Source organism: Hyla sarda, chromosome 2, assembly GCF_029499605.1.
Source record: "Hyla sarda isolate aHylSar1 chromosome 2, aHylSar1.hap1, whole genome shotgun sequence".
NCBI lineage: Eukaryota > Metazoa > Chordata > Amphibia > Anura > Hylidae > Hyla > Hyla sarda.
The window spans coordinates 183,499,435-183,519,961 of record NC_079190.1 but is presented as its reverse complement, the minus strand read 5'-3'; the positions used below and the strand labels follow the sequence as shown (position 1 = coordinate 183,519,961).

Genomic DNA, 20,527 nt, shown 5'->3' with positions numbered 1-20,527 from the left:
TACCTTCAGCTGTTGTATAACTACAACTCCCAGCTTGCACAAACAGCTAAAGTGCATGCTGGGAGTTGTAGTGGTGCATCTGCTGGTTGCATAACTACAACTCCCAGCATGCCCGTTGGCTGTCGGTGACTGCTGAGAGTTGTAGTTTTGCAACAGCTGAAGGCACTCTGGTTGTGAAACTCAGTTTTTTTTTACCTAACTCAGTGTTTCACGACCGGTGTGCCTCCAGCTGTTGCAAACTACAACTCTCAGCAGTCACCGTACACCATGCACCGTACATGCTGGGAGTTGTAGTTTTGCAACAGCTGGAGGCACACTGGTTGTGAAACACTGAGTTAGGTCACAAACTCAGTGATACATAACCAGTGTGCCTACAGTTGTTGCAAAACTGCAACTCTCAGCAGTCACCGACAGCCAACGGGCATGCTGGGAGTTGTAGTTATGCAACAGCTGGATGTCCCCCCCAATGTGAACGTACAGGGTACACTCACATTGGCGGAGGATTACAGTAAGTATCTGGCTGCAAATTTGAGCTGCGGCAAACTTTCTGCTGCAGCTCAAATTGCCAGCGAGAAACTACTGTGAACCCCCGCCCGTGCGACTGTACCCTAAAAACACTACACTAACACAAAAAATAAAATAAAAAGTAAAAAACACTACATATACACATACCCCTACACTGCCCCCCTCCCCTCCCCAATGAAAATGAAAAACGTCTGGTACGCCACTGTTTCCAGAACGGAGCCTCCAGCTGTTGCAAAACAACTCCCAGTATTGTCGGACAGCCGTTGACTGTCCAGGCATGCTGGGAGTTTTGCAACAGCTGGAGGCACCCTGTTTGGGAATCACTGGCGTAGAATACCCCTATGTCCACCCCTATGCAAGTCCCTAATTTAGGCCTCAAATGCGCATTGCGCTCTCACTTTGGAGCCCTGTCGTATTTCAAGGCAACAGTTTAGGGTCACATATGGGGTATCGCCGTACTCGGGAGAAATTGTGTTACAAATTTTGGGGGGTATTTTCTGCTTTTACCCTTTTTAAAAATGTAAAATTTTTGGGAAAACAAGCATTTTAGGTAAAAAAAAAAATGTTTTTACATATGCAAAAGTCGTGAAACACCTGTGGGGTATAAAGGTTCACTTAACCCCTTGTTACGTTCCCCGAGGGGTCTAGTTTCCAAAATGGTATGCCATGTGGTTTTTTTTGCTGTTCTGGCACCATAGGGGCTTCCTAAATGCGGCATGCCCCCAGAGAAAAATTTGCGTTCAAAAAGCCAAATGTGACTCCTTCTCTTCCGAGACCTGTAGTGCGCCAGCAGAGCACTTCTCACCCCCATATGGGGTGTTTTCTTAATCGGGAGAAATTGGGCTTCAAATTTTTAGGGGTATTTGCTGCTATTACCCTTTTTAAAAAAAAATTGGGAAAACAAGCATTTTAGGTAAAATTTTTTTTTTTTTTTTACATTTGCAAAAGTCGTGAAACACCTGTGGGGTATTAAGGTTCACTTTATCCCATGTTACATTCCCCGAGGGGTCTAGTTTCCAAAATGGTATGCCATGTGGTTTTTTTTTGCTGTTCTGGCACCATAAGGGCTTCCTAAAGGTAACATGCCCCCCAAAAACCATTTCAGAAAAACGTACTCTCCAAAATCCCCTTGTCGCTCCTTCCCTTCTGAGCCCTCTACAGCGCCCGCCGAACACTTTACATAGACATATGAGGTATGTCCTTACTCGAGAGAAATTGGACTACAAATACAAGTACCCCTTGTAAAAATTCAAAAATTGGGTCTACAAGAACATGTGAGTGTAAAAAATGAAGATTGTGAATTTTCTCCTTCACTTTGCTGCTATTCGTGTGAAACACCTAAAGGGTTAAAACGCTGACTGAATGTCATTTTGAATACTTTGGGGGGGTGTAGTTTTTATAATGGGGTCATTTATGGGGTATTTCTAATATGAAGACCCTTCAAATCCACTTCAAACCTGAACTGGTCCCTGAAAAATACTGAGTTTGAAAATTTTGTGAAAAATCGGAAAATTGCTGCTGACCGTTGAAGTCCTCTGGGGTCTTCCAAAAGTAAAAACACGTCAATTTTATGATGCAAACATAAAGTAGACATATTGTATATGTGAACCAAAAAAAAATGTATTCGTAATATCCATTTTCCTTACAAGCAGAGAGCTTCAACGTTAGAAAAATGCAAAATTTTCAAATTTTTCATCAAATTTACGGATTTTTCACCAAGAAAGGATGCAAGTATCGACAAAAATTTACCACTATGTTAAAGTAGAATATGTCACGAAAAAACAATCTCGGAATCAGAATGATAACTAAAAGCATTCCAGAGTTATTAATGTTTAAAGTGACAGTGGTCAGATGTGCAAAAAACGCTCCGGTCCTTAAGGCCAAAATGGGCTCCGTCCTGAAGGGGTTAAATATGGGGTTAATCAGGGGAAGCAAAACAATGTAGAAAATAAGTAGTATAACATGATTCAATGACATGCATATAAGGGATAAAAACAGGCACAACATTGATTGCCAATGGTCCACTACTGGACCACTCACTCAGGTCCTAGATGATTTAGAGTCCCAGATTCCCATTTACTTTAATGATCCGGTCGGCTCAGTTTTGACCCGTATGCGGTTTTGGACCGGACCTAAAACAGTAGTATACTAAGGTTTTAGGTCCGGTCAGGAAACCGCATACGGGTCAAAACTGAGCCAACCGGAGTCACCGTTTTACTCCGGTCGGATCATTAAAGTAAATGGAGTCACGGGCTGATCCAGCTGGGGTACGGGAGCGCCCGGTGTGCCTCTCCCCCCACCGGATATGGCACCCATTTGTACAAAACGTGGTGTCAATGCATCCTTATCTGTGTGCACCACTTATTCAGATTTTATTGCACAGGACTGAGTTGCTGTAATGAAAGTCTTTATATTACTATTGTCTTTGACTTTTCCCAGCATTCCATTGTGCCAGGCAGAATATGTCATAAGTCACATGGTCTCCAGGGGAGCGTGGCTATTCTGCAGTGGGTGGGTAGATAGTATTACCTCAATAAATCCCATTCACCCTGCTATCCATCCACCCCATTGCAGCAAAGCCATGCCCACTGGAGACCACGTGACTTCTGACATATTGGGGGAGATTTATCAAAACCTGTGCAGAGGAAAACTTGCTCAGTTGCCCATAGCAACCAATCAGATTGCTTCTTTCATTTTTCACAGGCCTTCATAAAAATGAAAGCAGCAAGTTGATTGGTTGCTATGGGCAACTGGGCAAGTTTTCCTCTGCACAGGTTTTGATAAATCTCCCCCATTGTCTCTGGCCCCATGGAATGCTAGGAAAGGTCAGAGATGACCGTAAGATAAAAAGACTTGCACTACAACACTACCAGGTGTGGGTCCCATGCATGTGTCAAAAGGACAAAGTGGCACACAGAGGTAATAGAGGCATATTACACAGTATTATAACTTGGTATCATGGACTCAAGGGCTGAATAAACACAGTGGGGGTCATATTCAAAACTCTTCATCAAAAATATTGTGTTTCGCACCACAATTTTGGCACGAGAAAATTTACATCAGATATTAAGTGTTTTACATGAGAATTATCCATGGTTTATACTTGTTGCACCAGTTTTGTACAAATGGGCGTGGCTATGTAAATTTCCTGTTTTACATGATATTTTCAAAGGGCTGAAAGTTCATTTTACTTCAAAAGTTTCACACCAGCTTTTTGCTAGTGTAGAAATCACAGAAATGGCTGAAGTTTTATTTTTTTTCCCCTTTAGTTTTTTGGGAAAAGGTGTTAGTCAATTATTGAAAAACAAATTATTATTGGAAAATGTTATAAATAAAAAAAAGATTTAAAGTGTTTCATGGTCACTGCACCTGAACTCACATTTAAGCCCTAGAAATGTTTTATTGATACAGTTATTGCTTGTCTGGGCACTAGTAATCATGGAATATTGCATGAGATGCATCCGCCAGAATTTTCTGTGATGTAAAATTTGGCAGCAAAATCTGCAATTTTGGTGGCAAACTTGGCAATTTTGGCACAAAAGAATCCAATATGGCGGCAACAAAAAACCTGTTGCAAAAAAATCTGAAGTTTTTTGGCACTCCCGTATTTTTTTAAAGCAGCACAAGAGACCTTTGAAATGGTGAGGAGAAAAAAGAAAGGTGTAATTAGTATCGCTGGAACAGAAATTACAGTCGTTTTTGATAAATCTCCTCCACAGTGTTTAACCCCTTAAGGACACAGCCCTTTTTCGCAATTCTGACCGTCGCTTTATGAATTAATAACGCAAAAACGCTTTCACCAAATATTCTGATTCTGAGATTGTTTTTTCGGGACATATTGTACTTTATTTTGGTGGTAAATTTTCGGCGTTACTTGCATCCTTTTTTGGTGAAAAATCCCCAAATTTCATGAAAATTTTGCATTTTTCTAACTTTGAAGCTCTCTACTTGTAAGGAAAATGGATATTCACAATAAATTTTATTTTTCTTCACAAATACAATATGTCCACTTTATGTTGGCATCATAAAATGGACATATTTTTGCTTTTTTGAAAAAATTTGAGGGCTTCAAAGTAGAGCAGCAATTTTCAAAAAATTCATGAAAATTGCTAAATCTGAAGGTACAGATGTTACAGAACTACAACTCCCAGCATGCCTGGGCAGTCCAGGCATGCTGAGAGTTGTAGTTTGGAAACATCTGGAGGGCTACCGTTTGGGCACCACTGTAACAGTGGTCTCGAAACTGTGACCCTCCAGATGTTGCAAAACTACAACTCCCAGCATGCCCAGACTGGGCATGCTGGGAGTTGCAGTTTGGCCTTCCTAGTGGTTGCCACAGTAAAGATCATTTTACTTTCACTTTCAATTCACCCCCCCCCCCCACTAACTATTCCCTACCTGAGCCAGGATCCAGCAGTCTCCAGCGAAGATCCCGGGTCCCCAGGCATCTTCTCCTGCAGGTACGGCCTCCATCTTCTTCCCACGATCCCCTCGACATCCAGGGGCGGGCAGAATGGGGGGTTGCCATGGCAACCCTCTGTCCTGCGCTGCCATTGGTCAGAACTCCGTTCTGACTAATGGCAGGGGATAGGAGGAGATCGCAGCTCTGCGACCTCACTCCTATCCCTTAGGCTGATTGGGGCTGTTGCTGACAACTCCGATCAGCCCTATTTTCCGGGTGATTGGGTCACCAGAGACCCGATCAGCCCGGAATTGGAGAAAATCGCATGTCTGAATTGACATGCGATTTTCTCAGATCGCCAACATGGGGGGGGGTTTCAGGACCCCCCTGGGCGATGTGCCGGGATGCCTGCTGAATGATTTCACAGGCATCCCGATCCGGTCCCCAACCAGCTAGCGGCGGGGACCGGAATTACCACAGGTGTATCCATACGCCCTCAGTCCTTAAGGACTCGGGATGCAGGGCGTATGGATATGCCCTGTGTCCTGAACAGGTTAAGGCTTACAGCAGCTACAAGAGCAGCATGACAGGAGGACGGGATAGGAGGACGGGATAGGAGGACGAGATAGGAGGACGAGATAGGAGGACGAGATAGGAGGACGAGATAGGAGGACGAGATAGGAGGACGAGATAGGAGGACGAGATAGGAGGACGAGATAGGAGGACGAGATAGGAGGACGAGATAGGAGGACGAGATAGGAGGACGAGATAGGAGGACGAGATAGGAGGACGAGATAGGAGGACGAGATAGGAGGACGAGATAGGAGGACGAGATAGGAGGACGAGATAGGAGGACGAGATAGGAGGTCGAGATAGGAGGTCGAGATAGGAGGTCGAGATAAGAGGTCAGGATATGAGGTTGAGATATGACAACAATATATGAGGACGGGATATGAAGTCAAAAGCTTCCTCCTTTGTTGATTTTCTCCCAAACAAGGATTAGGAAGGAAAAACCGGGTATTCAGCTAGTAATCACAAACTCAAATATTTCAGTATTGAAAAAAAGGTTTGATATGTTGCTGTGGGAGCAGTATAAAAAAAAAAAAAAGGGATATTCCCTTACCTCAAAGCCCCACAGTACCCGATTAAGCGCCTGCTGGTCCTCAACTGGTCACTGCTTGTTGCTGCCTCTGATACAAGACATTAGAGCAAGACCTGCCTGCTTAGCCAATCACCAGCCAGAGCTGTGTACCATCTTAGTCAGTGAATGGCTGAGCAGCCAGATCCTAGTAAGCAGGCTTGTCTGGAAAGTAGGAGCAAGCGGTAAACTGGAAAAAGCTGAAACCGGAGCAGCAAGAGACCAAAGTGTGGTAGGAGAGTAAAACTTGTTTTGTTTTTTACTCCTCCCTCAGCAACATATAATTTGGTTTTATATATATATATATATATATATATATTTTATATTGGAATACCCTTTTAAGTCATACCTTGTCTTGTTACAAACTAATTCAGTTAAACTCTTAATCCTGTAGTAACTCTTTACCGGTGCTTTACCTTAGCTTAGAAGAATTCAGTTTTTCTTGAATGTTGTCAAGGAGTTCATACTTTTCATATTTTTCAGTGGAGGCAGATCTAGAAAGACTTCCAACCTCACTACCAAGACGACACCGTTGTTCATACTCGGAAGAGCTGTTTTCCCATGATTCAGTTCCACAGAAGAAATCTGATCTGTTAGAGGTAACACAATATGTTGTGTTTAATTGGTAAAATAAATGTACAGTTTGCTTATATAATTGGTGTTTTATGATTTGATGGCTTTTAATTACTTTTTAGCATGAACCATGTGAATGTTTGTTCTAACAGTCTTCATTTTATGTCATATTAAGAAAAGAAGAGCAAATTATCAAGTTATTTATATGGTATGTTAGAATACTTCTGCTAATCTGCAGCTACTGTAAGGTTTTATGTCAAAATAATTGTTTATTATATAAACAGTTACATTATACAAAACATGATGTTTACAGTATCATTACAGTATTTCATTTTTCAAACACGTGTCAATACAAATTATGTTCATATTAGCAGCTGCTTTTGTCCGTCTTTGGAAGGGTAAGCTTGGTCATCTGCTTGTATCTACTTCTACTTAAACTGTATTGTTACAGGAATAGGAACTGCATTTTGTACAATCTCTGACAGAAAATACATAATATTCAAAAAGCAGAACCAAGCTCTGTTTGAAAGAAAAAGAATGTAAGAATTTCATGTCCCATAAACAAGTGCATATAAATAAATGTTGAGACCCAAAACATAAATATTACACAAAAGAAAAAAAAAAGAAAAAGAGGAAAGGAGGCATCCAAAAGAGAAGCAATATTTTAAAGGGGTACTCCGCCCCTAGACATCTTATCCCCTATCCAAAGGATAGGGGATAAGATGTCTGATCGCAGAGGTCCTGCTGCTGGGGACCCCGGGATCTAGGCTGAAGCACCCCGTTGTCATTACTGCACAGAGCTAACTCTCTCCGTGCATAATGACGGGCGACACAGGAGCCAGAGCATCATGATGTCATGGCTCCGCCCCCTCATGACGTCATGATCCGCCCCCTTAATTCAAGTCTATTGGAGGGGGCGTGACAGCCACCATTAAGCATGGAGCGAGTTCGCTCTGTGCAGTAATGACAGCGGGGTTCTGCAGCCAAGATCCCGGGGATCCCCAGCAGCGGGACCCCCGCGATCTGACATCTTATCCCCTATCCTTTGCATAGGGGATAAGATTTCTGGGGGCGGAGTACCCCTTTAAAGATAATCTGACAGCTTGTTCACCTGCACCCATACCCAGTATACTGGGTTAAAGTACGGGTGAAGAGCAGTAAAATGAGGGGTTAGGTGCAGAGTTATCCTTGTGAATAGTCTTATTCCTAATGCTCCCCTGGGCGCATTGGAGGCGGGGAGCTGGCTGGCTGAGCTCCCCAGTTTCCTCCATATTCCCCCTTCAGCTCCGCCCCTTCATTATTATGCTAATGAAGGAAGCAGGTAAGCACACAGAGCGCAGAGCTCTCACCCATGGCCTTCACCTGCTAGCTGTCAGATTCTCTTTAAGTGCGCTGTGTATTACATAACCGATTGCACTATTACATAATATTGCTTATACCTATTAATTATGGTATTTTAATTTACCCTGGGGGACCTTAAGAGTAGTGTCACACATTACGTATTTTGCTGCAGCACATTTAAGTCAATGGATAGAAAAATACTCAGCTGATTTTGCAACCCATTGTCTTCAATTGGTAGGAATATAGGCAGCAGCAAATATGCAGCAAAATACTGCATGTGTGTCCCTACTAGAGATGAGCAAAGTTACAGTAATTCAATTCGTCATGAACCTCACGGCTCAGCAGTTTCTGACTTTAGCCTGCATAAATTAGTTCAGCTTTCAGGTGCTCTGGTGGGCTGGAGTCTCTCTCCTAGGACTGTATCCACCTTTTCCAGCCCACCGGAGCACCTGAAAGCTGAACTAATTTATGCAGGCTAAAGTCAGCAAGTGTAACTTCGCTCGTCTCTAGTCCCTACCCTTAGAAGTATTTTTATTTTTTTTTTTTGCAAATAAAGCTTAAAGTGCCCCCTTTATTTTATTCTCCCATCATTTTACCAAGTCTTTGCAAGAATCTTCTTGTTAGAGTGCGCATTTGTTTGAGTTGGGATAAGCTAACGCACCAGAAATGAAGATAAGGCTAATAGACTTATTAAACTTAGTTTTGTGCAATGTGTTAGGAGTACAGTACAATATTAAGAATCAAGATGATCAAGATGCAAATGAGTTAGGAGTACATTACAATATTAAGAATCAAGATGATCAAGATGCAGCTGGTTTCATTTGTCTGTTTAGCCTGCACTCCAAAGGTACGCCTTGTGTTAATTTGAACAGATCCTTGTATTGAGGACTTATTTGAGTAAGAACCATGTGAAACATCTGAATGTTGTAAGAAAAGTATCCCTTAACTTCTGAACACCAAGGGGTGGAGTAACCAGACATTGTGATCAGCTGGTCTCCAGCAGATCCTCAGTTAAAAAGAGTTTTCAATCATCCGCTTAATGGTCTTTTGTGAAGGTAGAACCTATATCCCGAGTAGAAGACATATAGGGTATATTTCTACAGTATACCATGAAATGTTATTAGCTTTTTATACATATTATGAATAAAGCCATGTAACACATCTAAAAGCACCAACAAAAAGGTTGTGGAGTTGAAGTTGTATTGTCATTGGCCTCTGATAGGCCCTTGCGAAAATTACTGAATATATTTTTGTTCTGCCAGGCCTAATGTACAAAGAAAAACTATATACAGTAAACAAAAAAAAAAAAAAAATCTTACAACTCTATTAAAACAAAATTATGTCCTCCAGCTCAGGGAAAATAATGTAAAACCTAAACTTTCTTCTAAATACTTAAAAGAAGCTATCGATGTGAAGATTAGAACAATAAAATGAAATACCATTGCTTTTGGACAGCATCAGCTCCTAGTCATGGCGTTTGATTCTGCTATCCCAAGACTAAGAGCTAATACAGTCGAAAATGTGTCAGTGTTTCAATTTACATAACATCAAGAGTTGGCTTGGTCTAACCTCGGAAGCTTTGGACAGATTTTTAGTCCCTGTATCCTACTAACCTGTAATGTCAGTGATCAAATTCTTTTACTGCTTCTATACAAAAACAAAAGGGTGCGTGCAACAATAATAAAACCTAAAAAGAAAAAAAAATGCTTTTTCCAAAAGATCAAAAAGACTGCTTCCTTAGGTGGTTACAGTCAATGAAAATAAAAAAAATGGCACTCAGCAGAAGCCACACAGTTACCATGTACATAATATATCTCAATTTAAGGATAAGGAAGTTTCACATAATGGCTGCCTGTGAGATTTCTCACCATGTAGCCAAGTACGCCCGGGTTTCCTAGGAAACAGTTTTCCTGACACTTATGGTTTTTGATGCACTCTTATCTGAGCAGCAATCCATGCATTTGACACATTCATTCCTCATTTCGCACTGCAAATGAGAACAAACTGTCTAGCATTATAAAGGCATCACAATTGTGAAGATAGATCTGTAGCCTTTAGAGCAGATCACATGAATGTAAACACTATTGTTCTGTCTCCAGAAAAATGTTGAGCTCTCATTTAATAGACAACTTTTTGTGCAAGAAAGCGCTTGTCTTTTAAAATCATGCACTGTGTGAAAAAGTCTTACAGAACATGAAAGTAGTATTTTTCATCTCCGTAGTACCTTCACAGCCACTAAAGAATCGTGTCTAAACACTGCATTAAAAAGTCATGGAACAAACATTTCTTACTCTCTGTGATGTGTTGGAAATATAAAACATTATTAAATAAAATAAAAACACTACATCTCATTTTCAGCATACATGCATAGTGGTGTGTTCAAGTTGGTAAGTCACAACAATCCCTTAGGCTTACATTTTTACCTGGTGGAATTAGATTGGTCATGAATCCATAAGACTGATGTCTCAACATTTGAGATCAGAGTTTCACATTCAGTCAGTAATACCATTTTGTCTATATAGATCGGTATTTCTAGACCACTAAAGGCAGCAAATATCTCTACTAGAGATGAGCGAACTTACAGTAAATTCGATTTGTCACAAACTTCTCGGCTCGGCAGTTGATGACTTTTCCTACATAAATTAGTTCAGCTTTCAGGTGCTCCCGTCGGCTGGAAAAGGTGGATACAGTCCTAGGAGACTCTTTCCTAGGAATGTATCCACCTTTTCCAGCCCCCCGGAGCACCTGAAGGCTGAACTAATTTAAGCAGGAAAAGTAATCAACTGCAGAGCCGAGAAGTTCGTGACGAATCGAATTTACTGTAAGTTCGCTCATCTCTTATCTCTACTGTGGGTGAAAAAGAAAAAGAAAACATAACAGGTAGATGGGAGTTTTATCCAAGCATCTTCTATGCTTTCAGTAAAATCATTTTTCCCACATTTACTGATCTTTACCCCAACTAACCTCAGATTGTGCACACTTGTCTGTGATTAGCTTCTTATTATAAACACGTTTCTCCTAAACCTTATTTAACCCTTTAAGGGTAGGGTTTCACATAGTGTATACACAGTGCACAGCAGGAAATATGCTGTGCTATCTCCTACATAGGGGTGCCCGTGGCAGCCTTGTATATGCAGTAAGGTTTTGAGGTGGGTCCAGAGCGCCGCCGTGATTGGCGCACAGGACTGCCTTATGACCTCACTGCGCACCCATGACTGCCATGGGTAGAGAAGAATATAAAGTGTATTTTCTGCTGCACAGCAAATATCGTGCCGCTTGAAATAAGCTGCATATACGTTATGTGTGACCCCACACTAAATACATTTAAGATTTTGCCCCACTTTCCCTGGTCCATGGTCTCTCCGGATCTGTCTGTTTTAGTAACTACTTGCATTGAAATAATAATTCTGCAACATTATTCTTTAAAGAACTGTGTTGTGCCATCCTTATTTATTTATGTTGAATGTATAACTAAAAAGCCAACTGTCCATTAGCCATTCAAAATGTGCCCCTACACAGGGTTAGCCTATCCAATAAAGGTTGACAGTGCCAAAAAGCGTAGGGGTATACCACAAACTGGTAAAACCCAGTTGGCTATTTTGTCATACATTTCTAGTAAGAACAACAGATGAACAGCACAGAATAAACCCACAAGAAAAAATGTTCAAGAATTGTTATGTAACACAAGTATTTATTACAACAAGTAGGTTAGAAGAGCCTACACTCTTTCTTTTATAAATAAATGGAAAATGCCACAGTACCGCACACCTCTTTACTCGTCCCCAACTCCTAGACCCTCCCTGACCCGTACAGGGCTTTTTACATCATTGTGGGAGGTGAGGGTAGGCATGGTTGTGTGCCCAGCTGTGGAACTTGAGCATCCAATCCCTGCTTTCTTAACACAATGAGAAATAAAAAAGGATGATTTAATAAGTTTGACAACCAACATCAGCTCCCAGAAAGGTACAATTTGCTTTTGGCTTAACCGCTATTAAACCTTCTCTGCCGTTCTGAGAGGCAAATAGAGCTGGCAGATTCCCTTAACACCTTAAGGACGCAGGGTTTTTCAGTTTTTGCATTTTCATTTTTTACTCCTTACCTTTTAAAAATCATAACCCTTTCAATTTTCCACCTAAAAATCCATACTATTGCTTATTTTTTGTGTCACCAATTCTACTTTGCAGTTACAGTCATTTTACCCAAAAATCCATGGCGAAACTGTAAAAAAAATAATTGTGCGACAAAATCGAAGAAAAAAAACGCCATTTTGTAACTTTTTGGGGCTTCAGTTTCTACGCAGTGCATATTTCAGTAAAAATGACCTTATTATTCTGTAGGTCCATACGGTTAAAATGGTACCCTACTTATATAGTTTTAATTTTGTCATACTTCTGGAAAAAATCATAACTACATGCAGGAAAATGTATACGTTTAAAAATGTCTTCTTTTGACCCCTATAACTTTTTTATTTTTCCACGTATGGGGCGGTATGAAAAATACTGTGATCTGAAGTTTTTATCGGTACCATTTTTGTTTTGATCGAACTTTTGGTTCACTTTTTATTCATTTATTTTTTTTTATCGTATAAAAAGTGACCAAAAATGCTTTTTTGGACTTTGAATTTTTTTTTACGTGTACACCATTGACCGTGTGGATTAATTACATATTTTTATAGTTAGGACATTTACGCACACGGTTTCCACGTATGTTTATTTTTATTTACACTTTTATTATTTTAATGGAAAAAGGGGGTGATTCAAACTTTTATTAGGGAAGGGGTTAAATGATCTTTATTAACACTTTTGTTTTTACTTTTTTTTTTGCAATGTTATAGCTCCCACAGGGGCCTATAACATTACATACACTGATCTTATACACAGATCACTGGCATGTATTAACATGATTGCGATTAGTGTTATTGGCGCTTGACTGCTCCTGCCTGGATCTGGGGCACGGAGCAGTCATTCGCAAATCGGACACAGAGGATGCAGGGAGGGTCCCTCCCGGTGTCCTGTAAGCTGTTCGGGATGCCGCAATTTCACCTCGGTGGTCCCGAGCAGCCGGGATAGTTTCACTCTTGCTTCAGACGCAGCGGTCAGCTTTGATCACCACGTCTGAAGGGTTAATGCAGGGCATCACCGTGATCGGTGATGTCCTGTATTAGCCGCAGGTCCTGACTGTTGACCCGGGCCCATATCGTGGGAGACAGCGCAGGACGTAAATATACGTCCTTAGTCATTAAGGGGTTCATCCGCCACCATTTCTGTAGCCAGTGTTTGGACCACATAGACTATTTTATCAACCTATTTTTTGTTTTGTTTGTGAGGCCTCCAGAACAGAGCACAATATTCCAGATCCTAAGTAGAGTTCTACTTTTTACTTTTTTGTTATACGCTTTATCTACACAGTCAAGCAGTCATAGATTTCCAACAATTTGCACCCTAAATGGCACAGCAAATTTATTTATTTCTTTTGAAAATTTTAAAAGTGAGTCTGCTTGCCATTTTTTGTACATGATTAAAATGAAGAAAGAACAAAAGTATGGAAATAAAACGTTAAAAAAAAAGAATATAAAAAAGAATTCTCCCTGCCAGAAATCTATGATCAACAAAGGGAAACTAGAAGCAGAGGAATCCAACACCAAAATATTAGTCATCAGATGCTCATGAAGATTGGCAGTTTTCGGCTTTATTTGGCTTGCTAACACAGAATTTTCTGTCAGATTCCATTAATCTAAATAAAACGGCTTTGATCACATATCCAGCAAATTACAGATCATGTCTTACATTAATTATTATTTGCTCCGGAGAGTTCTGAATGGAGCGGGGGTGCTAAAAATAGGATCTTAAGAATCCGAACATATATTCTAAAAACCTTGGCTTTAAGTACAGAACCAAGGTGTAATTTTCCTAAGAAATATAAAAGCGAAGGCACTTTAAGCTTTCTGAAAATAGCCAGCAAATTATTGTTCTATAAATCTTTTACCATTCAGTATTTGTAAATGGGTTTTCTGGTCTTGAATTGTTCTCTTTAATCATTTTTCTCTACAATGCATCATCATTAATAATGAAATGACATATTATCAGTGTTTCTTACTCTGCAAACCGCCGTTGCAAGGGACATGTTATTAACACATTCTATGATAACACATTCACAGAGCTTCAGAAATGGGAAAAAAAATACAGATCTATTTTTGGTGGACTGTTTGAAAAGGAATTTTGTGCTTCTGAAATTCACTTTCTGCACTAAAACCACTTACATGTAACCAACCAAGATGAAAGCAGTGAACTAGTTTATTAATGGCTTTAATAACATACTGAAGGGTGACCTACATGATACATTTACCACCACAATAAATGCATGTTGTAGCCTTGTAGTTTATTTGTACTCTACCTGTATCTGTAATTGCCACAAATCCTCAGCAACTCACAGAAACCTGTGGATATTGCAGAAAACCAGTGTACTGTAAATTGCTAGAGATTTATAGCAAACACGTTAAACTAAGGATACTCCATGCGTTTACCAAATGTAGTTAAAGGGGTTATCCAGGTTATTACCTTTTCACTATTGTGTCCAAGATGGCATGTTAAGTCTTTTTACTTACACTAAATGTGTGGGGTGGATTCACTCCTTTGTGATTTCATCGTACCCCCAGGTTTAGCATTCTTCCGGTCTGTGTATGACTGCTAAGCCTTTTCCAGGATCCCGCTCTGCTTGAGACTACAGCTGATAACAGGGGGTTTGGCTTCTTCTTGTCCTCCTTGACAAGTCCCCTGATAACATATGCAGTTGAGCTATACAATGTTCAATGTGTGCCCCGCTGTCACGTCGGGGGACGTATCAAACATCAGCACGGCGGCACATACTGCTGCACTACATGCGTCATCAGGGGGCTGACTTGTCAGCTGTTGCCTTGAGTCGAACAGGATCCTGGGAAAGGCTTGAGACAAGAGTCCTACAGATTACGATATATAGCAGAGGTGAACCCCTAGACCCAAGGGATTACCAAAATTAAATTTTTAAATGCCATGATCGCTATTGATCACGGCCTTTAACCATTTCAATGACTGAAATCAGAGCCAGCTCTGATGTCTCATTACTCGCAGATGTAAGCTGCTAAAAGCAGCAGGGAACTGCTGGTTATGATGCAGACCCAACCAGCAGGCTCGCGTCATGTTCCTCTCAACAGACTCATGGCATACCAGTTCGTCATAGGTCGGGAAGGGGTTAAAAAAAATTGACATGTCATACACATTGTTGGGAGATAGCCGGGTCTCCGTGCTGAGACCCCTACCAATCAGTAAAACAAGCCGGTATGCTCGATTTCATTTGTTTTCGTTCTATACCCATGGCTTATGGACCTGATCTGATACTATGCTATTACTTTTATTTGATCTTTTTTGTAGTTAAAAATTATTTACTAAAAACAGATAAATAAAAACTCACCCAACACACAAAATTCCATTACTACATTTATGCATATGCACAGTATATGGTTGAACCTTACCCCTTGTTTTCTGACTGGAATTTTAACAAAGGAGTCTTCTCTGTATAACTGTCTTTTACCGGGCTGAACAGTTTAGGCAGATTAAAAGAATACCTACAATATAAAGAAGTCAAATGAAAAATGTGAAACCTAGAAAATGCATGTATTTAAACTGAAATGGGTAAATCAAGTTATTATATATATTTATATACACATACAAAAACAATAGTGTGCAACTTTGTTCTTAGGGCTTCATTACAAAGGTGTTTATCTGTCAAATAGTCAAGCCGTGTAATAGGCTCTGTAAATGAAAACCAATTTGCAAAAAAATGGTGCTATTTTCTTGCACTTCTTAGCCTTTGTAATAGGGCCCTTGGAGGACACTTACCTTCTTGTGCATGCTTGGGATCACCTTTTTACAAAAAAACATACCAGGGTATTATTGCAACACCAAGTGCTTATACAAGGGAAACTGCTCATGAGCAGCACTACAGGTTTTGTAGATAAGAATACATTCACACCACAGTTGGTTGTTATGTTCATTAGGACCACTTGAAACAGACAGCACTTTTCCGTAACTTAGGGCTACATAGTTCTTATGAATGCTAACCATACTTGCCAGAAAGGAGATGTGTCCTTTACCCTTCCTCTTGGCTTACCATATTGTATCAAGAGATTAATGACAAGAGATGACCAGTTTACATTTTTTTTTTTTTTTTTTACAATACTCTATTCAGAGTTGTTTATAATATTTGTGTCTATGCATGATTCCCCCAGTGGTTGTCATGAGAAGTACAGCACGTCAAAGGTTTTGTAGCATGTCCCAATAATAGACAGAATTTTTTATCTGGGCAAACAGGAGCCCTTTACAAAATCCATGGAATGATCAGAGTGGACATATCTGTATTAATGAAATATCAGCGGTAGATTTTTCCAGTATGTGTTAAACGTGTGCATATTTACAAACTTTTTTTTCTATAATAAAAAAAAAAATTATAATCTCTATGCTAAATTTAATAGAGATTGAATATGGTAGCGTTCAGCTTTTAAAATTGTTTAGACATTATAAATATTTAAAATGCAGACTGATAAATATAAAAGTGAACCATGAGCAGATTAGAAAGGAACAGAAAAAAAAAATCAAGAATAAACAAGAAGGAGGAGGTCATGAAGAATACAATTACTGAACCGGCGTTGACATCCATTTGGCAATACAGCATAAGCAACATTCTCTTGAAGACAATATGGCCTGCGTAGCCCAGATTTTAATTAGGTAGCAGAAAAGAAGAAATATGGATACAAAGAATACTGTGGGCTTGAAGATCATTATTTGTCAGGCTGCAACATGTGTGATAAAGGACGCTGCACATGTCAGAGTAACAAGCCCTTTGAGAGGCCATGTAATTTACGACATTTTCCACTGAACATCACTTTCATCTTAGACTTCCAGTAAGTAGTATCTGTTCCCATTCAGTAAGTTATTTTTTTTCACGAGGGAAAGGTTTTCAGCACAGTTATACGAAACCGCTTGCTCCACCAATTACACATATTCTCTTCACAATGGGTAAATTATTATGCTTGACTGACTCATTCATTTTCTAAGTTATTGAGCACATGGTGTTGTTGCCACCATTTTAGCATAGGAAGAGGAATAAGAAACATATAGGACATCAGGGTACCCCAGAATACGAGCAAGATCACATGATCTCAATTTAGCTAATAACAGCTTGTATACAGCTCCCAGCCAACTGAGAGGCAGTATAGGGGTGGCACAGAAGATAAAACTATGCATGCAGCTGCAGCCACCATTTTATCGAAAGAAGATAATGGGAGATCATCTGTTAGAAAGTATGTGAATACCAGAGGCCAGAAAAGTAGTGCTGCCATTTTTACCAAATAACTATAACAGGTGCATTGGGGTGATGTGTGGGCTATTTGCTTGTCAGGTAAGACTTGGAGTGAGAAGATCTTGTGTTTTTCAGGGCTAAGAGTTTGTTCTCCCTTTTGCATTCAGTTATGCAAGCAAAGATTTGAAGTACTAGGGTTTGTAAATGAAACACAAACTAAGTGGAAAAATAGCCCAAAAATATGTGATCTGAAATAAAAAAAATTTACATAATCTATGCTGCAGATTTAGGTATACACACACATTTTAGTCCATAAAATATTTTTTTTTATTGCAAATTCAGAAACATGCTGGCAGTCCATGCAAGATCAGTGACACAAAGTTGAAAAAAAGGGGATTATTTTTAAACCCTTAAAGAGTACCTGTCACCAAACTAAACTTTTAATATAATGTTCCTTATGTAATTATAACACATTTTGCTATTTACTTGCTTTAAATTCTTAACCTTTATATGTTTTTAAAGTGTTTGAATAAATGGCCCCTAGGTGACTCTGTTCTGTTCCCTGCTGCAAGTCAAACAGTTTGGTCTTCTCCTGGCCTGGCAAGAGACCAAACTCAGGAAGTGCATGTGGGGCATGGAGAGGCACTGCTCTCGCTGTCTTCAGTGACATCTTACCTGCTGGGGAACGCCCACTTTCTCCTGCCAGGAGCTCATACAATGTGATCAAGGGGAAAGGTATGATACAGAGTTTTGAAAACTTGGAAAAAAAAATTGAAGGGCAGGAGGGGTGTTAGGAGTAGTTAGGGAATATAATCTGAGTTAGTTTAGAAAATATGGTTTGATGACAGGTGCTCTTTAAGGACCAAGCCCATTTTGGCCTTAAATGGGTACTCCAGTGGAATTTTGTTTTTAAATGAACTGGTGCTGATGGAGCTGGTACTGCTCCCCAGCAGCCATGGCAGTGGAAGGTGATAGCAGAAGGCCCCCCCGAGTCAGACCTGCAAAAGGATGGACGATGGCGCCTATAGGTATCGGCCGATTACGTAGGAGGTTTCTGTAGTAGGTCAGTTTGTCCTTCCTCTCAGTGGGTGTAAAAAAGGCCCCCATTTTGTGGCGGTAGAGAGGGTCCAATAAGGTGGAGAGTCAGAAGTTATCCCATTGCCGAATGGTGACGATTCGGGTGTCACTACGCAAGCGAGCATGCATCTTGCCATTTGTGCAAGTGACTCGGAGGGACTCCCTGCCTCCATCTCCACTGCATACTGCCACGGTGTGTCTGGGTCCTCTGTCTTGCCTTCCTCATAACCCTCTGGCTGCTCCTCCTGTCAGATGACTAGAAGGTGTCACATATGAACTGCCACTGGTTCACATTGAAGTTACACAGGGGAGTATCCCTATCCACTTGGATCATTAAGAAATCAGTGATGGCTTTTTTCTGTTCGTATAGTCGGTCCAATATATGGAGGGTGGAATTCCAACCTGTTGCAATGCCACAAATCAGACTATGTTGGGGGGAAACCGTTCTGACACTGCTTCTCAAGGAGGGTGTGATTGGCGGTGTACTAGTGGCTTAAGTGCATGCAAAGTTTCCTTCCCATTGTTAGGATGTCTTGCAAATGGGGGTGGGGGGGCACTTCAGGAACCGCTTGATAACCAGATTGAACACGTGTGCCATGCAGGGTGCATGGCTCAGCCTTCCCTGTCGCAGCGCAAACAAGATGTTCTTCCCGTTGTCAGTCACCATGGTTCCCATTTCCAGTTTTCGTGGAGTAAGCCATGCTCAGATTTCTTTATGAATGACTTTTAGCATTTCCTCCCCTGTGTGACTGCGTTCGCCAAGACAAACCATGTAAAAAACAGTGTAACACCGCCATGCCCTGCACACATGGTATGCTGAAGGGACACAGACTTTTCTGGGCAGTGGAGGCTGAGGACACGGTGGATGATGAGGAGGTGGAGTTTCACACTGTCACAGGACCAACGGCCTGAGAGCGTGGGGGAGGAAACGGTGTGACCTGTCCAAGTTGGTGCTGTGGCTGTGGAGGAACCACATTCACCCAGTGAGCGGTAAAGGACATGTATTGTCCCTGACCATAGTTACAGCTCCAGACATCGGCGCTGCCGTGAACTTTGGTACACACCGACCGGCTCAAGGACTGGCCCACCTTCTCTCCCACAAAATTGTGCAGGGCTGGTACTTCCTTTTTTGCAAAGAAATTATGGCTTGGTAAAAGCCATCAGTTCTCTGAAAGGTCCACCATTTGAAAAAGGAGGGACTGCAGCACCAGCAACTTGGACAGGAGCACATTCCCCTTCTGCGCCGTTGGATGAGTGGGCACATACTTCGCTGATGGATTGTTGGCGGAATGACTAAAATTTGTAGGAGCATCTGGAACGTAAGTAGGAGAGTATGAAACACAGCTCCCTTCGTCTGAGGTGGTGGAGCTTTGGCTGGCTGAAAGAAGGAGTAGCATGCCACTGGGTGATGCAGCAGGCTGGACCACTACATCGGAGCAAAGGTTCTCCCAGGTTGCTTTACGGTGGGGCAGAATATGTTGATGCACGGCCGTGGTGCCAACATTGGGACCCTGCCCACACTTCACTTTCTGCCGACATATCCTGCACGTTAACCTCCTCTGGATGCTTGATGGAAAACTGCCACACAGCCGAGTAGCTGATTTTCCCACCAACAGTCCACACTAACTGATAACTGACTGATACTGCCGCCGTCTCCAGGAAACCCTGTTCCACTACCTCCCGGGAAGGTAGGCTGCTGCGAAGCCAGGCATGTTTGGCTCCAGAATTTCCACTTCTGCCACCATGCTGACTGCCAACCATGCTACCGCCTTGTTGGCTCAGCTGCTGCCTCACGGGCAACCTGCAACCCTCTTCTCCTGATGATGATGAAGCCCCTTCTCCACCCGGCTTCCAATTGTGATCGGCTTCATCATCAACAAGTGTCCACATGTCTATCCAACAAAGTAAAAAATGAAATGATAGCCGGCACTCACCAGTCTTCTTAAATTTCTTCTTTATTATACTCACATATAAGGTGGGTAGGGAACATACGTATGGGGGCCGGTCGAGGTGCACTTGCTGCACGAAACGAAGCTTTGTTGCCTATGTAACCCCCCTACGTCTGTTCGCTACCCACCTTATATGTGAGTATAATAAAGAAGAAATGTAAGAAGACTGGTGATTGCCGGCTATCATTT

The 20,527-nt window shown here is 41.2% G+C and overlaps 1 protein-coding gene across 5 annotated transcripts in view; it reads right to left on the bottom strand.

Moving 5' to 3' along the window:
- OCA2 (OCA2 melanosomal transmembrane protein) overlaps nucleotides 1-20,527 on the bottom strand; it is a 429,791-nt gene that overhangs the window by 174,570 nt on the left and 234,694 nt on the right. For all 5 annotated transcript variants that reach the window (XM_056555890.1, XM_056555889.1, XM_056555886.1 and 2 more), the window contains 2 exons: nucleotides 15,487-15,579; nucleotides 6,482-6,655 (listed from right to left, as the gene is read on the bottom strand). In XM_056555890.1, the coding sequence (XP_056411865.1) occupies nucleotides 6,482-6,655; nucleotides 15,487-15,579 (267 nt within the window). The remainder of the gene's footprint in view (nucleotides 1-6,481; nucleotides 6,656-15,486; nucleotides 15,580-20,527) is intronic.